At 43.9% G+C, this 24,120-nt stretch overlaps 1 protein-coding gene across 30 annotated transcripts in view; it reads left to right on the plus strand.

Moving 5' to 3' along the window:
* Positions 1-24,120, plus strand: part of HYDIN (HYDIN axonemal central pair apparatus protein) — a 433,865-nt gene that overhangs the window by 280,926 nt on the left and 128,819 nt on the right. For all 30 annotated transcript variants that reach the window (XM_045046329.1, XM_045046327.1, XM_045046336.1 and 27 more), the window contains 6 exons: positions 13,909-14,046; positions 14,755-14,836; positions 18,171-18,290; positions 18,558-18,767; positions 20,962-21,099; positions 22,428-22,605. In XM_045046329.1, the coding sequence (XP_044902264.1) occupies positions 13,909-14,046; positions 14,755-14,836; positions 18,171-18,290; positions 18,558-18,767; positions 20,962-21,099; positions 22,428-22,605 (866 nt within the window). The remainder of the gene's footprint in view (positions 1-13,908; positions 14,047-14,754; positions 14,837-18,170; positions 18,291-18,557; positions 18,768-20,961; positions 21,100-22,427; positions 22,606-24,120) is intronic.

Consider the following 24,120-nt stretch of genomic DNA (forward strand, 5'->3'; position numbering starts at 1 on the left):
CAGTAGCCAAGTGATGAACATGTCACTGCTCTGGTTTTCAGCCTTCAACAGCACCCATGCTTCTTAGGATGAAGTACGGAATACTTACTGTGTTCAGCAAGGCTCAGCATGGCCTTTCCCTGTGTTCCTCCCCAGTTTCTTCTCACTTCACTCTGCCCTCACCACACTGGCCCCTTTCCTGTCCAGGCCCATTCCTATCTGAGCACACAGTCTCTGCTGGAAGCTCCTTCCACGCCTCACTTCACCAGCCCCTGCTCCCTTGTCAAGTCTCAGCTCCAGGTTCTTCCCTGGGAAGCCCTCTTGAGACCCTTGCCTACATGACCTCCCCTGGCATAGGCCCTGGTAGCCCATCTCCTTCGTGACACATCACACTTGTCATTATGGCTCAGTGTCCAATTTCCTAGCTGGCTCTTAAACCCTTGAGGCCAGGGAGCACACCTGTCCTGTTACCTCTGGATCCCAGAGCCCATAGCACAGAGTAGGCAGCACAGAGTAGGTCCTCAAAGGATGTTTTCTCATTTGTAACTGCTCCCTGCTGGGTATTTGTGGTGAGGGAGAATCATTTCATAACTGATTAAAGATTCTTTTCTGTCAGCTTCTTGGCACCTGTCAAATGAAAAGGTTCAAGGTATAAATGTCACCTTGGATAGCAAAAAAAAAAAAAACCCAAAAAACACTCCACTTGCCCTTCAGATGGGCTTTCTCTGCAGACCCTCAGGAAAACATAAGACATTCAGTGGCTAAAGGTCACTTTTATCAGATATACCAACACTAACCTTTCTTTTCCAATTAGAATTCTCCTAAGCCTTACCATTAGTAAAAGAAACAAAGGATAAAAGAGGCTTTTCTTTTTCTTCTATTAGGGCAGCATGTGAGGACACCCAGACACTTTCAATATCCCTGCCTGTCACAACACACACATCAGCCATGTGAGCACACACGTGTATACACACGTGTGTGTGCGTGTGACTTTGCAGGCAATTCTGACTGGGCCATCTAAAGCATCTCTCTTGTTTGAGCTTATTTTTTTTCCAAGTTGGCCCTCGTGTCACATATAAGAACAAAGAAAGAAGTAAAATGGACAAGTATGCTAAAAAAAGCACTCCCTAAGAGGAAAGCCAGTCATTGTCTCAGAAGCCAGCTCATCCACGGGAGTTCAGATGCGTGACTGGGTTCGAGACTGACTTTGGTAGATGACAGTCTAGGCTGTACACATGACATGAGGAAGCCACCAGCACTACCGGAATGTGCCCTTTCTTGGGTCTGTCTCTTCGACATGACTGCTCAGCTGGTCGAGAATGTGATGCTTCATGACATCTGTGTGAAAGGGGCACACAGGGCAGCCCGCACCTGAAGCGGCCCTTACCCTCTAAGAGGCCAGAGGGTGAGCCTGGTGGATACTAGCCCAGCCGGTATCTCTGCCCAGGCTCAGGGCCGCAAAGCTGAGGCAATGCTGAGGCGATGCTGGGACTTACAGCACGTGGCCAAGTGGTCTCCAAGGACAGCTTTGCCTTTTTGTTTCCAAATCTTATTATAGATAAATTGAATACAGGGGCCTAAGGGAGCCCAGCCCTGCAACAAAGGAGCACGTGTTGATTTCACATTGATTTTTCTGTGATGAGCGTCAGTTGTCTCACATTGTGATTGGAAGAAGAGGGTGGAAGGACTGGAGGGAAGGTAGAGGAAGCCTCATTTCTGGATGCTTCCATTTGTCTCTTCATCATTCTTTAATTTCTTTTGCCTCAAAAATGGAACTTTTTTTAAATGTTTATTTTTGAGAGGGGTGGGAAGGAGCAGAGAGAGAGGGATCTGAAGCGGGCTCTGTGCTGACCCAAGCCCCAGATGGGGCTCGAGCTCACCAACCGCGAGATCATGACCTAAGCCTAAGTCAGACGCTCAACCGACTGAGCCACCAGGCTCATTGGAACTTTTTTTTTTTTCTAAGACATGATATGTTAGTGGTAGTTGAGGTCCCGGGCTGTGGTGTCGAACATGGCTGGTTAGAATCCGGGCTCTGTCCTCCTGGCCACAGGATCCTGTGCTCTGGTTTATGAATAAATGCAGATAACATGGACACCTAAAAGAGCTGTCATGAGGATTAAATGAGATGTGTCTATAAAGTGCATGTCTCTGAGATAAAAAGGAAAATATGAAACTAGTGACTGTTTTGGGGTTTTCAGAGGGTTCCTTTGTCTCCTGCATTCCCTCATACCAAGTGCTGCTAAGTGAAACACTCCCTGGGACGCTAAAGTCTTGGCGCTATTGGTCCCTCAGACACCAGGTGAAGGTGCTTTCTGACAAGAGGTAGAAAATCCTTTCCTGCACCAGGCTGCATCCGCCAAGGCTGAAGCTGGATGGCTCGGCACACCTCCTTGTCCTCCCCGCCCCTCCTCCCTACAGCCGGGTTCTTCAGTTTTCTTTAGAAGGGAAACCGGCTTTATTGATTGCATGGAGGCAGGCCCTGGGTATCCTTGCATCCATCCAGCTGTCCCAAGCGGCTCAGTGTGCTGGCCAAGAGCCTGGCAGCCTGGCCAAGAGGACTCTGAGGCAGCCTCCCGCTCAGCTGCCTGCCCCATGTGACCTTGGACTCGCCTACCTGCAGAGCTCTCGGTATGGTCCCTGTCGTGTAATACATGCTCAGCGAATACCAGGCTCTTACAGACATTCCTTTATGGAGGAAACTGAGAAGCCTAATGTTAATGTTCATTAATTAAATGTTAATACCAGGCCATGTCGGAGAAGAAGCATCCCAGAGGTGGCTCTGAGACATTTTCTCCCGAAATTGGTCTGAAGCCTGAAGTCTGAGGGTGGCAGGTGCCTCTCGCTGGCCTAAGCATTGGTCCCTTCTGTAAATCTCCCTCTCTGTTCCCCACTGGCCCCGCAGGCCTCAGGAGGCTTTAAGTTCCTGCACTCACACATTTTTTTCTTTTTGCACCTCCCAGAGGAGTTTGGATAAGAGATAAAACCAAGCAAGCATGGAACCCTGGCACTAGAGGAAACGCAACTCTGGTGACAGAGAACAAGTCCCAGAGTGAGAACAGAAGCAGTGGGCACAAATGGCCTGGGGCACAATGGCGAGTCAGGCTCTAAGCCCCTCCAGGTCCCTGTCTTCCTTAACTCTCTCCTGTGTGTGTCTGAGCTAAAATGACGATTTCACAACCCAAAGAATGAATCCAGTGGGAATGAGGGCCATCCCCCTCCCCCGTATTAGGTTTCTTATTACGTGACAAATCACCGTAAACTGGGTGGCTTAAAACAACGAGAATTTATTCTCTTCCAGTTCTGGAGGTCCAGAGTCTGAATCCATTTCACTGGGCCTAAGTCAAGTGTGGACAGGGCCACACGCTCCCTCTACTCCCTCCAGAGGCTCTAGGGAAAATATAGGAAAGTCCCCATTTTTGCCTTTCTCAGCTTCTGGAGCTGCATTCCTGGCATGCCTTGGCTCCTGGCCCCTTCCTCCTTCCTCAAAGCCCACAGCATAGTGTCCTCCCATCTCTCCCTCCACTGAGATGGCCACATCCCCCTCTCCATTCTCTGCAGTAGTATCACTCTCTGCCGCCTTCTTGTAAGGACACTTGTGATCATATCATGGGTCTCACCCAGATGCATCTCCCCCATCGCAAGACCTTAACTTACTCACATCTGCAAAGTCCCTTTTGCTGTATAAGGAAATGTTCCCAGGCTGTGGGGCTTGAAACAGGGACATGTGGAGGATGCCCATCAGTCAACCTATCAGATGCCCTGACTCTGCCAGCACCAAGTTCTCATGCTCTCTTCACTCTCTGCCAGGCCAGATTGGCTTTTTTAAAAGGTAAAATGGATTTTCAATACTGATGACTTTATAATACCATAAGGAGGTTTTGGTTCTAGTTTATAGCAAACATGACTCAAACTAACATATAAAAAAATAGAACGCACTGGCTCATGTAACAGAAAGTGTCTAGGTGTGGGTTTCAGGCACAGCTCGACCCAAGGTCAGGCAGTGTCAGCTGTGCCTCGTACCTCCCCCACTGTCTCTTCGCTCTGTCCTCTGCTGTGTCAGCTCCATTCTCAGGCAGGTTCTGCACACACTGTTGCAAGATGACTTAGAAGCTCCAGCAGCTCCAGCTTTCATATGCCAGGTTCAAGTCCGGAGGAAAAAGGTAGAGGCTTTTCTCTGAATAAGCCCTGGCAAATGTTTGGCTACAGCTCACTGGCTCTGGTTGGTTCCCGTGTCCGTCCCTCCACTAAGGCCTGGGAAACCCAGTGCTGCCCCTGGACTAGGCTGAAAGTTAGAGATAGACTAATTGCCAGAGGGAAATGTAAGGCACCTGAGCAGAGAAAGGGAGCCTGGATCCCCGGTAGCACAGAGCAAAGATGCCCAGCACCATGGTAAGAACAGTGTGTTTCTATTACAAATCCCAAGCCAAAGACATGAGCATCTACTTATGAAATAGGCACCAGCTGCTTGGAAAGCTGTTTGAGGGACCTTACCAGTGCCCCAGGGACATGATAAGCTGATAGGACCCTCAGACATTGGAAAACAACTCATGATGAGACCTTTGCACCCATTCCCAGCACCGCCACCCTGTCACAATGGAGCGCAGGGCACCAGCTTCATGGGCACCTTCACATTTTCTCATTCTGCAGCATTGATTTTTCACATGAAATATAATGTCTGCATCTTTGAAATGTTAGGATTAGACCACCAATACGGTGAACAAATCCACATCTTTACTATGAGAAAAACCGCTTTCAACAGCTTCCCAGAGCAAAATATGTCTGAAGTAGGAATTACCTCCTGTAGACAATAGTGTAAGGCCATATCTCCAATAAAGAGATAATATTAGGAGCATGAGAGAAAGATTCTGTAATTTTGACCATAAAAATAACCATAATTGTGTGCTTATCATGTGCCAGGCACAATTCTAACCCCATTATGTCTCTTAGTTCATGTCCTACAACAATCCTGTTAAGTATTAACACCTCCCCTTGAAACTGAGCCCACGCAACGGACGCAACCTGCCACATGTGCACTGACGGCAAAGCCCCTGCCTTAACCACTACCTTCTGCTGACATATGAAAGCGCCCTTTTCTCTATATTTTATTACTGTATATCCATCTTTCATTTAAATGAGCCTTTTGTGAATACTCCATCCAAACATTGTGCTAGGTACTGTGGATACTGCGGACATAAATGAGACCCTTCCCTGTCCCTACAAATTGATAAACCACTGGTGATGGCAGGTGGTCGTGGTCGTGGTTTAGTATTTGTCCAATTCATTCTTGCATGCTCTCATCCCCACTCACCATCCAAGACTCTGAAGGGACATATGTGGGAAAACACGTGTGCTGAGAAGTGGAGAGGCATCTTGTGGGGCCGAGCCACCTCCCGGCGCTTCAGAAGCGAGGGCTCCAAACTCAGCTGGTTCTTCCTTCTCGTACTTCACAGTTTGCAACCAGAGAATCATTGCAGAACCTCCCTATAAAACCGTTTGCTTAGACTTTTTAACTGTTGGAAGGATACCATTTTGGCCTTTAAGAATCAGGTTGGCCCGAGCAAGAAGTAACAACAGAGCTTGACAGCAGTCAAGTTGGAGTAGCTGTTGGGTTTGCTTCTGGAGAAAGAATGGAAAGGAGAAACTGACGAGTGAGATCCAGAAAATCAGCTAAATGTATAAGGGTGCTGTCCCAAGGACTGTGGTAACCTGAGAACTGCTGTGGTCGGTAGCCAGGTGGGAGGTATTTTAGAGGAGGACTGAATGGGACTTGCTGAGGGGCTGGATATGAGGGGGAAGAGAAGGGTATATCAAGGTCGGTGCCTGAATTTTCAGTTCAAGGAACTAGATAAGTGATAGTGCTGGCGGGTGAGAAGAGAAACAGTCCAGATTTGCTGGTAGAAGGAGAAAGAGGGTCTGGGTCCAGACAAGATTACAATAAAGCTCCGTGAATATTTGCCTTCCCACCCTCCCTCCCTGGCCATAAAGCAAGAATCAATGTAGAAAATTAATTGGGCTCCTTCAGCACAACCTGGTGAGTAGCAGGTGCTGTGTGACACCAGGTCAACAACAGAAATAGTTTCCAGTAAACAGGACCCGAGGGATGGATTTTTTTAAAGTAACAGATTTGTGAATCTCTGTCATAGAAACTTAGCTCCTTACAATGCATTACGGCTGGCCCTTAGCCGCCTCTGTTCATTTAAGAACTTCTGGCAGGACTAGGGGATGGCAAACAGGAAGATGGAAATCTGAGTTCTTCTTGGTCCAATGACAACATGTAAGAAGTTTGGTGGATATGCGGTTTTGTCTTCCTCGGGCTACTCTTTTCACTTTGCAGATGAGGTGCTGGGGATATCGAGATAATGTGCTTTCTCATGTCAGCATTCTGTGATTCTAGGAGGACCAAGAAGGGGACTTTGAAGAGTAGGCAAAATTAGAGGACTCAGCAAGGAAGGCTGAGAAAGAAGAAAGTGGCCACCTAAACCAAGAAAAGGGAATTTGTTTTTAAATGGCAGGGAAACAGTTCCACTTCCAGGAATAGGATGAGCTAAAATGCCTAAAATGCCTGTGTGTGTGTGTGTGTGTATATATATATATACATACATATATATATATATGTATATATATATGTATGTATATATGTATATATGTATATATATTAATTTCAAGGTATGAATGAGCTAACAGAAATTCCTACAGGTAAAGTTCCAAGGGACATTGAATGTTCATGTTAGTTTCCTATAATGTATTAGTTTGCTACTTTACCTCAGATTGGGAGGCTTAAACAACAGAAATTTTTTTTTTAAGTTTTGAAAGCTAGAATCCTGAGATCAAAGGGTTGAAAGGGTTAGTTCCTTCTATGGAGTATGAGGGAAGAATCTGTTCTAGGCCTTCTTCTTGGCTTGGAGATGACTGTCTTCTCCTTGTGGCTTTTCTTTGTGCATGTCTGTGGCCAAATTTCCAAATTTTATAATAATAAAATGCCTGTCGCATCACATCCATTATAAATACTACATTCTTAGTAAATTTGAAGCCCTTTGTGAAAGAGAACACTGTGAGGTCGGCCTCTAGCTGACCTGCTTATACTCTGTGCCTATGCCTCTAGAAGCCTCCGGGGCCTCCCTCATCAGGCTTTCCACAGCCCATCCATCTAGAATCTTCTCTCCTGCTATGATGGGCCAGCTAATTTACCTGACCAGGGGGTCAGATTAGCCTCTGGGAATGGTGGGAGGACTATGGCCATCTCTCAAGTCTCGGCTTCCAGAAACAAGTTCCTGCTTTTGTAGTGGACCTGCAAGAGATCAAGGCCAAGCCTTCGAAGGAGACCTTCGAAGAGGGTGGGCCTTTTGCTCTTTTCATATTTAATTTAAAGGTGATCACCATTAAGGATCATATTGTCTCCTTCTGTTTGCAATGGGTCAAAACAATTTCATGAGATACCGTGTCTGTTATCACATAGAGAAATGAACTGAGCTGTTTTTTCATTTCAATTTTGAGTGTTATGAAACTTTTCATCCTGGTTTTATGTTGTTACAGAAGAACTCTGGCTACCTTATTATAGGTTCATTCTTTTTAAGGCATCTTCCCAGTGCCTCCAATACCAGTGGAGGGCATCAGCCATGTTGATATTCAGTGTGAGCTAAGCTGGCTTCTAAAGAAATCAGTGGAAAGCATCAGTGCATATTTGAACCTAATCTGAGTTAGGGATATGTCTGCTTGGTTCATTTAGTGATCTGATTCTTAAAAAGAGTCTATTTGATTTATCTGCGTTTTCATATTAATTAAAATCCCCCAAAGCTAGCTACATCTACTGAAGACCAGACATTAAAAGAAATTAACTTGAAAAAACCATCCTGTTTTGAAAGTATTTCTAAAGGACTTTGCAACTGATTATTAAGGGAGATTTCACAGCCTATCTACCTGTTCAGCCTTTCGAAGAGTATGTAGCAGTGGGGACACCTTCTGGAGCTTTTATGGAAGTGGCCATTTCTCACAGAAAAGAGCTTCAAGGAGATTCTGGACACATTCCTCCACTACGCACCTTGCAGCAAAACTCTTTGTGGGAAGTCACTTCAAGGCAAGGTCAACTGTGTCTTCTCCTTACCTTGATTACAATTGGGATGGATCCCTCATCGTCCAAAGGAAGGTTCTAGACAATACATTGCATGTTCTTTATTGTATGTTGTGGGTTCCAGTTACTTTTAAAATGAAAAAGCCTGCGAGTCACTGCCATTGGGCACAGCACGGCAGAAGTAACCAAGGAGAAGCCCCTACTGATGAGGTAGAGTGTCCAACAAACCTGTGAAGATAGTGTTAGCTCTGGATCCAGGCTAACTGATCTCAGCCACTTACTTGCTTTCTGAGCTTCAGTTTTGTCACCTGAAGACTGAGGACAATCACAACACCTGCCTCATTAAGCTGCTGTGAACATTTAGCTAGGCATTCCTTATTAAGTGTTTAATATGGTATCTGGTAGAGAGGAAGTGCTGAGTAGTGTTGGCTGCAGTTACTTAATTAGGACATGTTTTAGTGTGTTTGGACTGCTGTAACAAATAGCAGAGACTGGCCGGCTTACAAGGAGCACACATCCATCTCTCACACTTCCGGAGGCTGAGAAGTCCAGATGATGACACAGACAGACTTGGTGTCTGGTGAGAACTGCTTCGTGTTTCACAGACGGTGTGTTTTGCCGTGTGCTCACAGGTAGAAAGACCCAGCTAGTTGTCTGGGCTGTCCTTTAGAAGGTCACTAATCCCAGTCATGGGGGCTCAGCCCTCATGACCTGATCACCTCTCAAAGGTCCCTCCTCCTAATACCATCACCTCGTGGGTTAAGATCCCAACATATGAAATCTGAAGGGACACAAACATTTGGACCGTAGCAGGGCTCTTGTTTTACCACTACTTTCCCTACCTTCTTGCCACCACCTTTTTAATCAGTGGTTCTCAGCCTTGAAAGCACATTAGAATCATGTTGGAAGCTTTTAAATATCTTGATTCCAAGTAAATCAGAATCTCTGCAGTTGGGGCTCAGGCATCAGTTCTTAGAGTTCCATAGGTGATTCCAATGGACAGCTGCAGGGGAACCACTATTCTAGAAGCTCCAATTGCAAATTCTTTTGATAAAAATATGATTTCACCCCCTGAGTTCTGAGCAACTTGAGTTTCAGCTTCTCAGTTATGTTCCACCAACTTTTCCCTTAGCACAGGTGACAGGTTCGAATCCTTCTGGGACATAATAAAGTCAAAGGGCTAAGCCAAGCTGTCTTTCATAATGGGTATGTGTCTGCGGTTTGTTTCCCTTTCTCCTGTGGCAGAACTGGAACGATCTGGCAGGGAATGCACTGAGCCAGCCCCCATCTGTCATTTGCTTCCCAGTGTGGGAGGTTCAGCAAGTGTAAGACCACACAGCCAGGCAATAGATAAGGAAAGGTGCCTGGGACTTTGTGCCCAAAGGGGCTTGCCTACTTTTAAGTCGAGGTAAAGCAGTGATTATAATCTGCTCCATTTAGAAATAGAAAACAGGGGCTGATCTAATCTGGAGCAGGTTTCTGAGGAGTGGAGTAAGAGGAAGGGAGTGAGGGAGGCAGGGAGGGAATTCATCTGAAGTCCAACAAGGAAAGTGTTTGCCACCAGCCCCAGCACAAGAGCAGCTCACCTGCACTGGACATTTACCATGACCTAGGCTCCCTGCTGGGTCTGTTCCATGTATTAAGCCTCAATCAGATGAGGAGGTCTCTATCACTAACACAATACCCAGGTCACATAGTGTGTGAATGGGGAAGCCAGAGTTCAAACCCAGGCCGTCTGACCCCTTGGCCTTGAACCGAACCATTGTGCACTCTGCAAGTCTTGCTGTTGGAGCATTTGTCTCTGACTCTGATCCACTGGCCTCTGAGTCCCTTGAAGCAAGATTTGGCTTTCTTATCTTTGGAATCATAGAATGCTGCAGTGGTCTCCCTAGAAACAGAGCCTGAGATGGTGATTCTTGGGCAGGTGATTTATTGATGGAGTTCTTGGTGGGGGGAAAACTGTACGAGAGTAAGAAAAATGAGATAGAGCAAGGGGGGAAACGAGGAGATCTGTCTGAGCCCATGGGGAGCTCTAGAGTATTAATTGCCTGAGAGTTTGTCCCACTCAGAGTCCTCACCCTCATCTAGCCATCCTGGCTCGCTGTTCATACACTATGGGAGGGAGGGCACCACCTCCTGGGGAGCTCAGGGCAGGGGAGGCAACTGACAAGGAGCCAGCTGGAGAAAGATGCAACCAACACCCACAGCAGCCAGTGAGGGGTGCGTCATCCTGGTGAAGGAGATCTAAACAGTGTGTGCCAACAGCAACTGCTACGGTCGATAATTTAAATATATAAAACAGCGTAAGAGCCAAACAAAACACACCTTTTTCCCCCAGCCAGTGGTGGTTTTCACCCTTTGTATGGACACTCCCGGATTCCAGGTCCAGCAAATCATTGATTTAGAAGTCATTGTATGTCTACTATGAGGCTGTCCTCACCCCCCAGAGACCTCACGGCAGCAGGTGGCCAGCATACACCATTCCATCTCCAAATATCATCTGAACCAAGCACAAAATCTTAACCGAAACACAAGCATGTTGGGGGGCGGCAGTGGGTTATTATGATGCAGCCCTACTTCCAGGGAAGGGAGAACAGCAAATAAGCCTGGTGGACTTTTTAAATTTGCAACGCAAAAAAAAAAAAAAAAAAAAAAAAAAAAGTGTATTGATTCTAACTCACCCAGGAGTGGAAAATAAAACATGAAGAGGGGAGTTGCTGAGTCCAAACCAGTGTGGCTGATGGACGGTGTGTCTGGCATTCATGTGATCTGTCACAGCTGAAGGCAGGGTTTCTCTCCTGGGTCCTCCAGCGATTCTGATATGGGTAGCTCTGGAACCGGAGCAGTATTGCTTTTCCTTATTTGCTACATATTCTCTTTTAAAAATAACTGATTCTAATCCTGTTTGGGTCAGCATAATGGGAAAGCCATCATCTGTTCCTGAGGCTAAAATGAAATCTGATCGAAAAATAAAACTGCCAACATTCTATTTCAATTGTTTGGAACAGGTTTTTTTTTTTTAATGATAAAGCTTTCATTATGACAGAGGTTTCACTGTCCCCTGTGGCTGAGTCTGTTAGCAGTGGGGCTGCCTTCCCAGTATCCTTTGTTTCCAGAGACCTCTCACTTCCACTTGTCCAGGTATCATTATCACCCGAGGTGTTGTTTTTCCTCAGGTCTACAGACACACTGCCACTTTGAATTTTTCCTTTACAGATATTCCCATATGCTTTTTTTTTCTGTTCAGCACAACATCCCAGGGGTGTGCAAATGTTGGATGAGAGAGTGCTATTGTGTGGGGCAACTCTGGCAGAGTCTCCCCAGGCATCTCTGCTGACCTGGGGTGATTTAATGAGTGCCTTGAATCATCTTCTGCTGATCCACACTGTCCCTAGCTGGTGCGGCTGAGTGATAGCCTCATATTAATTATCAGCTCCAGTCCTTAGCCAAATTGTTGCCATTGCTACCCACCATGGGTCTGAAAGCTGGCTGTATATTGGAATCACCTGGTAAAGCTGTGAAAAACCTAATTCCTGGGCCCTCTCTGAGTCCTGCCAAATCAGAATTTACCCAAGAATGGGGTTCAGGAACCTTTATTTTAATGTGCTTCCCAGCACCCAGCCCAACATGGGTCCTCAGCCCAGAATGATGTGGTTTCAATCTAAGGTAATGTCATCTGGAGACATCTGTCCTGGAATAAGCCAAATGGAGGCTGATGCAAGAAACTGACTCTTAAAAACTGAGAACAAACTGAGGGTTGATGGGGGGTGGGAGGGAGGGGAGGGTGGGTGATGGGCATTGAGGAGGGCACCTGTTGGGATGAGCACTGGGTGTTGTATGGAAACCAATTTGACAATAAATTTCATATTAAAAAAAAAAAAGAAAGTGAAAAGAGCTTTTGCACTCTTCTCCCAAGATCTTAGGGAATGGGATCCGCGGGGGGTGGAGGTGGAGGTGCGGCGTAAACTCTGACTGCCCCGTGGTTGTTTTTTCTTTTTCTTTTTTTGTAATGCAAGTGCCTGACTTAAGTTTTGCTTGCGGAGGCATCCGTGTCAAAGAGGCACTTTGCCAGCCATACAACTAGATAAGGAGCCGGACCACCTGGGGCACTGAGATTCCTTCGATGTAGAAATCTTGGTTGATTTCAATAACTGACCATTTGGGCCACTTGTCTCTTCTCTTCCCTGCACTTTAAATTCCTACTCTTATGTTTTAAGTTCACCAGTACAGAGTGAGCCTAAGAAATCCTAGCTCTCCACCCTCCACCCCAATAAAAGCAAAACCTAGGCCCACACTGTCTTTCTATCCACGATGTCCCTGTGTGGCCCCAGGTGTGCTGTGTAGTTTTCAGTTCCTGTAACTAATAACCTTTTATTTTCTCAAAGTTTCCTGATGGTTGCTGCTGCAGGGCATCTTCCAATCATAATAAGAACTACAAGGGCTGGTCCCACCACAACACTGGTTATTGATAGGCTGAGAGTAGCACAAAACACACAAAATAGTCCAGTTATCTGTGTGCTGTTTACCTGTTCTCACGCAACCATCCATGCGTGCATCCATCTATCCATCTGTCCATTCAGTCAGACACATATTGAGCTCATGCTCTATGTAGAAGACCCTCAGCAACGAGGGCTATGAAGAAGGAACCTCTTGGTCCCGCCCTCCAAGTCCTCACAGTTCTATAGTGAGGTGTCAACCCAGTGTTTTCCCAAGGGGAAATTGAACTGCTCTCTCTTCTTAAAAAGAGCAGTCAGGGCTCAGCTCAGAGCCCTCACCAGGTGAGAAAATAATAATGGTGATTTTTCTAAACATGGTGGATAAAACTGGGTTTTAATTTATAGCAATGATACATGATTTTCCCTTAAAATAAGCCTATTAGTCAACGTCATGCTTGAATGGTTCAAACTTAAAATTTAAAAGACTGAATACCGAGTGTGCATGAGGTTGTGGGCCTTCTTGAGCTCTCACCTTCACTGTGAAGATAGTGTTAAATGGAGTAAAACCACTTCGGAAGACTGTGTGGCAGTATCCTATAATTTTAAACATACATGTACCATATAACCAAGCGGTTCTTTTCCCAGGAATTGGCTCAGGAGGAATGAAAACATACATCTATGTAAAAACTTGTACACAAATATTCTTAGCAACCGTATTCATAATATTAAAAGCTGGAAACAGCCGCATTGCCCACCAACAAGATGGATAAACACATTAGTCATCCATACTATGGAATACTGCTCAGTTATTAAAAAAAGAAAAGATCAGACTACTTAGGGCTCCTTGAAATAACATAATTGAATCTAAAAACATTATGCTGAGCAAAAGAAGTTAGACTCAAGAGTACATATTTATGACTCCATTTGTAAGAAACCATAGACATATCTAATCCATGGTAACATAAGGCAAAGGAATGTTTGTCTGGTACCCTAGTCCTGGCTCTGCTTTCTGTTTGGTTACCTGGACCCGGGATCCCTGGTCATTCATTCACGCATTCATAACCATGCCTGAGTACCTACTGCTGGCCAGGCACTGTATTAGATGCCATATTAGGTACAGGTCCTCAGGGAGCTCATGGGCTAGCAGGGACAGGAAAAATAAGTGTGAAGTGGAAGCCCAGGGGCTGTAGGCACTCAGAGGAGAGTCACTGGACCCAGACGGGGAGACGATGGTGAGGAAACTTTTTAGGAGAAAGTGAAACCTAAGATTTGAACAAGGTAAGTCTAAGGGGTGGTGTAAGGCAGGTCCTTCTAGGCCCGCCTGTCTAGGATTTATTTGGAGCTTAGCCATAGAAACTGAGAGCCCACTGAGCACCGATTTGCAAAAGCTGATGTGTGCCTCCATCCACCCTGCTTTTGTAGGTTTGTGCCACAGCCAAGGAAGCCCACCAGTGCCCCCCTGTCCCAGGTGGAATCCATCCCAGTGACCTCAGCTTCTGCCAGCTCTCCAGCAATGCCAGTAACAGAGTCCCCTGAGATGGAGCTAAATGGTTTTGTTAAGTAAGTGCAAATGCAAGGCTAGAATGGATTTTTTAAAATAACATTTTTTTTTTCTCTACCCTGACTTACATTCTCAAGCCCATCCCTTATTTATTCATCCAGCAGCTCACTGGTCAACAGTTTAGTGAGTGACTTCTGTGTGTGAGGCCCTGGACTGTGCAGGTGGAATAGAGTTGAAAAGCATCTCTACTTTCAGGAGGTCATAGCCTCCTGATTCCTGGAGGACTAAGCCCTTCCTATCACATAACCTTCTCCATCTGTCCAGAGTCGGCAGCCAGGATCAGGTCAAGGGTAGCAAGCAGAAAAGGATATGGCAGTTGGCCAAACAGTATATCCTCACGATAAAGTGCTCCAGTAAATAATAAACCTTAACATTGAGCACTGGAGACACAGAAAATTGTCTGAAGCATTGCTAGAGCTTCCCAGAACTTTTTGTAATTTGGACATGGGCTTGGTAGGCCAGGAAAGAAGGGTTGGAGTCTGTGGAAAATTGACTAGCCTGATGCCCTATACTCCATGTTTGGGGACAGGGAGTAACAGAGCACTGACCAGCTGATCTCGTGAAAAAAGCATGCTTTGAGTGAGAACCCCACTTATCCTTTGGGGTACAGTAGAGGGAGAGAGAAAGATGGAGTGATGCTGTAGCTGAAGGCTGTGTCGGGATGGTTGCCAAATGAGTGATTCTCCACATTTTGTTCAACTCCCCAGGACTATCCTCATGGATGAAGATGTCAGGCCTGAAGAAGGACAATACAAAAAAGCACAAGCACCCATCATGATCATCTCCGATGTACGGTTTTCTCTCCATGGGATGGGTTAGCAAGCCGAGGGTCCTTCCTGTAAAACAAAAACAGAGCCAGGAGCAGTGACAAGTGCAAGGCTGGGGATTGGGTGGGATGAGGCTGTGGAACTTTATCCACATCACTTCCCGACCAAACACCCATAGAGCTAACACCCCAGTGAGAGCCAGACATCTCAGCACATAGATTTTTCTCTATAATGAAGAAGCCAGTTACCTCTAAACCTTGGCATTCTTCCCAGCCCCCAGATAGAGGCTACAAAAGGAGAAAGATTTCTCTCCGTAATTCCATAGTAAAAACAAAGGGGAAATCAAGGGAGTTTAAAAATGCATACCCTTAAATTCTCCTTCTAGAAGGATGGCCTAAGGAAATCATTGGAGATAAAAAAAATTTATGTACAAAGATGTTTGTCACAACACTTTAGAAATAGAATAAAAATTGGAAAAATAAATTACTGTATATCCATGACCATATACAGTCTTTTAAAATACAGTTTGACTCAGTAGTGGCAGAGCAGGGGGTAAGCAAGCATTTTTATATTTTGTAGATAGGGTTATGAATTGACATCGCCTCTGTGGCATATAATTTGGGGAGTATATCAGAATTTAATGCACATTTCCACTGCTAGGATACTATTCTCCAGATCTGCCTTTACATGTGCATAGACATGGAACTCTCCTTGGACACTGAAGCTTTGTTGGTAAAAGCAAGAAAAATTGGAAACAACTTGACTCCACCAATAGGAGACTGACTTGTATTTGCACAAGGCAATACTATAAAATCTTTTCTTAAAAAATGAGGAAGTTCTCTAACACTGACTTAAAGCAATCTCTGGTATATTAAGTAAAAAAATGTTCTATATTTTTAATTTTATTTTAATCCAGTATAGCTAATATGCAGTATTATATTAGTTTTGGCTCTACAATATAGTGTTTCAACAAGTCTGAATATTACTTAGGGCTCATCACAGTAAGTGCACTCTTAATCCCTACGCCCTGTTTCACCCATATCCCCACCCACCTCTCCTCTGGTAACCATGTTTGTCCTCTGTACTTAAGAGTCTGGTTTTGGTTTGTCTCTTCTTTTAATTTGTTCATTTGCTTTGTTTCTTAAATTCCACGTATGAGTGAGATCATATGGTATTTGTCATCCTCTGGCTTATCTCACTTAGCATTATACTCTCTAGGTCCATTCATGTTGTTGCAAATGGCAAGATTTCATTCTTTTTTATGGCTGAATATTCTATTGTATGTATATACCACCTCTTCTTTACCCATTCATCTATCAGTGGACACTTGGGCTGCTTCCATAATTTGGCTATTGTAAATAATGCTGCAATAAAAATATGAGGTGCGTATATCCTTTCAAATTAGTGTTTTCATATTCTTTGGGTAAATACCCAGTAGTGAAATCACTAGATTATATGGTAATTCTATTTTTAATTTTTTGAGGAACCTCCACACTGGTTTCCACAGTGTCTGCACAATTTTGCATTCCCAACAACAGTGTATGAAGGTTCCTTTTTCTCCACACCCTCGCCAACACTTGTGGCTGATTATGTTTTTTATTTTAGCCATTCTGATAGGTGTGAGGGGATACCTCATTGTGGTTTTGATCTGCATAATTGATGTTGAGCATCTTTTTGTGTATCTGTCGGCTACATGTTCTGTTTTTTAAAAGTATTTTAGATAATGCTTGTGAAGAATATTTATGGAAATGCAGCACTCCTATAAACTGACAGATCAGAATACAAGTACATACGCTTATATAAACACATTGTACACACACATACATGTGTGTGTGTGTGTATACTATAAGTAATTTATTTGCATTTCTCTCTTTGAAGTTTTCTATATTTTCCAATTTTTTTAGAATATATGTATGTATATAAAATACCTTTAAATGTTAATTTTCTTTTTCTCTTTTCAAAGAGGTTTGTCATAGAAGAGTCAAGAATACAGAAAACTGAAAGCAAAAATCCTTACAATGCCACCATTTATGAAAAAGAGCCACTGAGGGGTGCCTGGGTGGCTCAGTTGGTAAAGCGTCTGACTTCAGCTCAGGTCATGATCTCACAGTTCATGAGTTTGAGCCCCGTGTTGGGCCCTGTACTGACAGCTCAGAGCCTGGACCCTGCTTTGGATTCTGTGTCTCCTTCTCTCTCTGACCCTCCCCCACTTGTGCTCGCTTGCTCTCTCTCTCTCTCTCTCTCTCTCTCTCAAAAATTAATAAACATTAAAAAATTTTTAATTTAAAAAAAATAAGAAAAAGAGCCACTGAAATTTTAGCAAACAACCTCCCAGTAACTCTATTTGCATACACAAGTCTCTGAATGAATTTACACACGCTTGTACCTTCAGGTGTGATACATGGGCATATGTCATTTTACATAAATGGAACTGCTTTTTCACTCAATAATATGTTGCACATATGATTCCTGATCCCTAAATATACATATACTGCATCATCCTCCATGGACAGAGGACCCACACATACTCCATTTATTTATTTTTGTATTTATTTTGATACAGACAGAGACAGAGTGTGTGGGGGAGGGCAGAGAGAGAGAGAGGGAGAGAGAGAAAATCCCAAGTAGGCTCCGCACCACCAGCATGGAGCCCAACGCAAGGCTTGAACTCACAAAACCACGAGACTATGACCTGAGCCGAAATCAAGAGTCAGACGCTTAATCAACTAAGCCACCCAGGCACTCCCCACACATACTCCATTTAAAATAATCCCCTATTGTTAAGTTTCTCAGGATCCACATAAGAGTGAAAACATGTGGATCCTGAGAAATTTAACAGAAGACCATGGGGGAGAGGAAGTAAAAAAAAAAAGGTTAGGGAGGGAGCCAAAACATAAGAGACTCTTAAAAACTGAGAACAAACTGAGGGTTGATGGGGTGGGAGGGTGGGGAGGGTGGGTGATGGGTATTGAGGAAGGCACCTGTTGGGATGAGCACTGGGTGTTGTATGGAAACCAATTTGACAACAAATTTCATATTAAAAATAAATAAATAAATAAATAACCTCTAAAAAATAAAAAATAAAACTTTAACAAAAAGATAAAGTAAAATAAAATAATCCCCTATTGATAGGCATTGAGTTTGCTTCCAAAGTTTTGCTACTGTAAGTAATGCTGCAGGAAACATCCTTGTACATATATTTTGGGCATTTGTCCAGTTCTCTCCGTAAGAAAAAAAATGTACTATTTTTTAAGGTATAGACAACATACATCAGTTTTCTGTCACTGGTGGGGAGGAGCACATTGATGAACCGTTGCGAATGCTTACTAGCTTTTCCTCATGCCTCTGATTTCTAGGGATTAAGTTTTAACTCTGCTGAAACTGAAAGAATAAACCCAAACCAGAGCCAGGTGGAGTTTCAGGAACCCCCATGGAGCTTTGAACGGGAAGAAATGCTTCCCATTGGGGTAGAAGAAGTAAGTAACACCTCATGGGCCCTAAAGTCAGATGATACTAACTCTTCTCACTGAGCACCTGCCCCAAGTTAGAAATCTAAATCCTGCCGGGCCAGTCTTCCCCCCGCATTACCATCAGGTATGTCCAGGGTTCTGGGCTAGGCACCTTTCATGGAGTCAAACAAGTTAAAGTCAGGAATTAATCTTTAAGCTGACTGGAGTTTAACCTACCCTCTGCAGGCCCTTGATCCTGATTGATGCTCTCCTATAGAATGACTTTCTCTGCAGGTGTTTGATATCCTGCCCCTATATGGAGTGCTGAAGCCGCATAGTAGCCACCAGATATCGTTCACCTTCTACGGACACTGTGACATCATTGCACAGGCTAAAGCCCTGTGTGAAGTAGAAGGAGGGCCCACCTATGAGATCATGCTGAGGGGAGAGGCATCCCTGGTCAACTACTCCTTTGACACCAAGGATATTAACTATGGATTACAGGTATTGCCAACCACAGGGAGACTTCCTGGTTTTGCCCTAAACATCGCACATAGTCCTGTGCTCTAACCTGTCCTAGAGCCCTGGATCATCACCGTCTCAGCACTACCCCTAACCTTGATCCCTGATCCGCTTCCCTAACCCTAATCATCCCACTGCCAACTGTTTGCCAGACTTTTTCACTTGCTTTTCTGTCTCCTGAAATTCAGCATGTTAGACACTAAAACTTGCATCTTCCATCTCAATCCAGAAGCCCATACCAACCTCTCCATTTCTTCAATAGCGCTACCACCTTCTCTGTCCCTTGAGTTTACAGTCTCCAAGCTTTTTCCACTACACGCTTCCCTTTGCCTCCCCATATCCTGCAAGCATCCAGGTTAGCTAATTCATCAAGCAGGATCCCTCTGTGTTGGTTTTCCCTTCCCATGGCCACTGCAGTTGTCACACCACAGGGGTTCATCAAGCCATTACTAAGATATTACAGCAATTCTTCTGAAACCATAATGTGCATACAAATCACCTGAGAATCTTGTTCCAGTGCAGATTCTGATTCAGTAGGTCCTGGGTGGAGCCTCAGAATCTGCGTTTCTCCCAAGCTCCCAGGTGATGCCAAGGACTCCACGGAAGCAAGGGGTTACACCGCATTCAGGGCTTTGGCCACTAACCCATCTGAACAGCACTGCCGCATAGATTTTCCCCAAATTGCATTTTCATCCTATCAACCCTCAACAATTAGCCCCACCAGCATTTAGGAAGCAACTTAGTATTGAGAAAAGAGCATGGTTTTGCTGTCACAAAAACTGGGATGGTATCCCAGTTTTACTTCCTACTGACTATGTAGCATATCACCTGACATCTCCAAGCCTCAGTACCCCTCATCTATCAGCTAGGAATGGGGTAGCAGTACCTAGCTCACCAGGTGCTTGTGGTTATTAAAGTGCCGGGTCAATACTGTGCATGGGTCAGAGAAGGCCTCCAATCATGAGTCCCTTTCTCTGTCATCCATTGGATCAGAACCAAGCTCCACCTGGGTGAGGGGATCCTAAGCCCCTCTATTAACTGATGTCCCTTACACATTAAATTTGGTTTCTCTTAGTTTCTCACTGTAGGCCATTCATCCATTTGTGGCCAAACTGGTTTACCCACTGACCCTAATACATCCCAGTCCTTCTTGCCTCAATACTTCCTTTTATATAATCCCTCTCATCCTCTACTCTGCCAACCCCAAATCTACACATACTGTAAGATTCAGTTCAGCTCTATCCTTTAGTTATCTTTTTCTTACCTTGCATTCTCTTGGCATTTAAATATATTCTTTGCCATAATATAATGCACATTCTAATTTTTGATTTGGAATAATTATTGATTCTATGTCTGTACATCTTCTTTTCCCAATTAGATTTTGTGTTATGTACTCGGAACCATATCTCTACCAAATTTTAATGGAAGTCAGACTGCCGTCGTATAGCTACTGCATGGATAATTATCAAATTGTGTGTGTGCATGTGTGTTTATAGGTTAAAAATTGTGCCTAAAAGCAAATTCACCCAACACCTTTTGAGACTTTGTCCACTGAGTTGACCAAATACAATTCCCTTTCATTACTTATCTTCAGGTTCTTCTGTTTTGGGTCAGCTCAGAGTGTATTCTTTGAAGCCGCCAGTCCTTGCCCTATCTTATCCTAAGAACCCCTGAAGTGGCCTTATTTTGTGGTTATTGGGCCTGCTGTTCAGCTGCTGAATTGTGTCAGGAAAATCTCAGGAAAAAGAACATGTCTTGCCTACTTCTCCCATGTCTCTCCATATGAATGCAAAAATTTTAATTCTAGACTCAAATCTTATCCAAAAAATAAATAAACTTTGGCCTAGGAAAGCTTAATTTTGAGATCCTCTGTCATGAGTTCTTTGTGGTGAAGAAACTGAGGTGCAGAGAGTTAGAACACCCCACACACAGCTCTACTAACTTAAACTAGTTGCTAGAAGAGCTAACAAAGAGCCAGGTTTCTGGCGTCCGGTGCTCCTCCAGCTCCAGAGGGCACATTTTGATGCTACTGAAATGTGGATTGGATTGGCCAGTGTCTACACCAGGAAAGATGAAATCTGTGTGTGTGAAGTGTATTTGTCCACCCGCCTTTCCCAGGATGATAGCAGCATCCCAAAGGGTAGCTGATAGCTGTCACTCTTCTTCTCCTCTCAAGCTGTTTGACCACGTCACAGAGAATGAAATCACGCTGAAGAACACTGGGAAAGTTGGCTTTGAGTTCAAGGTTCTGACTGACTCCCTGTCTTCGCCAGACAACCTTCTGCCTGGAGTGCCCCTAATCGTGCCCATCTCAGTAAGTGGCCATGTGACACTGGTAGGAGGGACCCAAGTTCAAACCTGCAAACTGTAGCCCTATGGCACATGATATTACACTCAACATTCATTGTCAGGATTATGGGTGTGATTTTTTTAACTAAAAATAGTTATCATAAACCTAATAATAATAATAATAATAAATCCAAGCACTTTACTCATTTATTAATCAAGTATTAATTGAATCCTGCATTAGCCAGGCACCATACAGATACCAGGGGCTCCAGTGTGAACAAGACAATATAGCCCCATGGATTTTTTTTCACAATTATAAGAATGGTTTATTTCCACTTCTGTCATCACACTTCCCTTCTAAGTCCTTGAGCCAAGGGCCTCTTCTCCACTTGCTTTTATTGATCCCTTTTTAAAATACAGTTTTATTACACATGTATGTATCCTTAAACAAAGTGCTTTTAGTTTATTAATTTACGAAAACTTTTAAGCACCTACTATGACCAGGCATTTTTCTAGCACTGAGGATAGCATAGCATAGTAAACAAAACAAATATACTTGATCCCAAAACTTGGAAAGTTTGTTTTATGGGATTTTATTTTATCTTGAGTTTTATGAAAATGGCATCAGTAATGTAATTTTGTGCATGTTGCTTTTTTCATCCAGTATCGTGTTTCTAAGAATAGTGCACATTGTCACATGTAGCTATAGTTCATTTATTTTCATTATCAAATAATATCCCTTCTATAACTATATTGAAAGCAATTTTTCTTTTTCCTGTCAAAGCATTTGGGATTTTTTTCTCACTAAAATTTTGCTGTTAGAAACAATCCTGCTACAAATATTCTTGTACCTGCCTCCTGATGTACAAATGGAAGCATTTTTCTTAGGGAATTTTCCTAGGAGTGAAATTTCGGGGTCATGGACTATGCAGATGTTCAATTTGATAAGACAGTGCTAAAACGTTTTTCACAGTGTTTTTTTCCCCGTTGGTATTCCCAACAGATGTAAACATACTCTCACTGAAATTTGGTAAATTTTGTCAATATGTGTTTTAAAAAAATTTTATTATAATCCTAGTTTCATTTCCCTGGTCACTTATGAGGATTAGCACCTTTTACTGCATTTATTTGCCATTCATATTTCCTCTTTTTATGAAATAGCTGTTCACATACCCTACCTATTTTTTATTGGTTACTTGTCATTTTCTCATAGCTTCATAAGATGAATCTTGGGTGAGGGGTGTGAATAGAAAATAATCAGCATAAGAGGCCAGTGGGACTATCTAGTCTATTAAATCTCCAGAAGCAGGAGTCCATTGTAAATATTAACATTCTGGTCTTTCTGCTATGTAGGGTTTTATCAGTGCACATAAAGAGCAGGTATTGAAGGTTTACTACTTACCTGGAGTACCTGAGATCTTTCAAAGGAGTTTCCAGATACAGATTGCCCACCTGGACCCAGAAAACATCACTCTGCATGGTGAGGGAATCTTTCCCCGAATCAGCCTCGATCTCCCCAGGAAACTTCAAGGTATTACTACCTACTATAGTATTTTTCCACTGGGGAACAAAAGGTACATTTTAGCTTTGCTTATTTGAAGGCTGATTGGTACTCACATGATTTGTTTGGTACTCACTAAGTTCCTGTGTCATTCCTCATTTCGTAAAAAAACAAAAAACAAAAAACAAATTCGAGTTGAAATTGATTTGGTGACCAGTATTTAATGAGACAGGATGTGGTCCATAGAAGTCCCAAATTAAGACCCCTGGCCAATTTTGCCATCACTGAATTACATATAGAGAGATCAGAAAGTTGCACTTCCAGAGGCCTTTTCCTCCAGCACACATTCCTTCCAGCTATAATCTCTCCCTGAATTGTCCCTACTGTGGCACACTCACAGATGACCGCTGAGAGGCAAAGGCTGATCTTACTCCAAGGAGTAGCATTTGCAGAATATAAACTGTACACAAAGGCAACCAAGGTTCTGACCCCTTCCTTATTTTGGCATTACACAGTTTGGGGGCTAATTCAGACTTTTATTAGTTGTCTGTGCACATACTTAGCCAAAGTTTTTCTGGTAATATCTGGTCCCTAGAGCCATCCCTCTGTATCAGAAGACTTCTATCTTGGCAAATCCCAAAGCTCAGCTGAGCAGCTCTCTTGGCCATGGACCCTCTGGCTCTTTCTTCCTGACATGGGATATAGAACAGAGGGTTAAGACAAAGATCTCACTCTTCTTTGTAACTCCTTTGAGCTCCTTGAAATCTGCGTCCCACAGACAGCTTCAGCCTAAGCCTTCACACTGAGCCTTTCCTCCACCCCTGATCCCCAAAGTCACTGGCTCACCTACTGATGATAATTCTTTACATCCTAATTGCTCCCTGAAACTACAACACAAATATTAGTAAATCTAACACCATGTTACACTCTACCATCTAGGGTTCCAACCAGCCCGAAGTTAGTCCAGCTCTCAAAGTCTTTGCGACTTGGTTGAAAACCGGGGGCCCTGCTGGCAGTAGATATGTTTGGCCAGCAGAGGGCTTCCGAAGAATTGAGATCTGAATACTGTTCTGAATACTATCCGTTGGGTCTCCCGTGCTCCCGTTCATCACAAGTACAGTGCTTCCTATGGCTCCATAGTAGGCACTTTATTTCTCTGCCTACCTCGTCCCTCTAGCATTCGAATTTGCACTGGCTTACTGGTGAACATGAGTGTCTGAAATCTTTCCCCTGATTGCCTGCATCCCTGATTTGGGGGACTGGAGCTTGTTTAGTTACAGTTAGAGTTGCAGATATAGTCCTTTTGCTTACTGAGATTTAACAAACATGCGAAGTCACTTAAAGGATGACCGGCCGTGTGGGTGTGTCCAGCACAGAGGGGGCTCCCAGGTCATGCAGCATTCAGTACTAGAGCCAGGAAAGCATCGAGGAAGCCGCGATCTGGTTGATCACCCAATGCATGACTTAGGATGTTGCTGCCATCAAGTTCTTGTGAACCAGCTCTTAGCTCCCTAAAGCATAATCTCATTAAACTCAGTGGGGGTC

This window comes from Felis catus, chromosome E2 (genome assembly GCF_018350175.1).
Source record: "Felis catus isolate Fca126 chromosome E2, F.catus_Fca126_mat1.0, whole genome shotgun sequence".
Classification (NCBI taxonomy): domain Eukaryota; kingdom Metazoa; phylum Chordata; class Mammalia; order Carnivora; family Felidae; genus Felis; species Felis catus.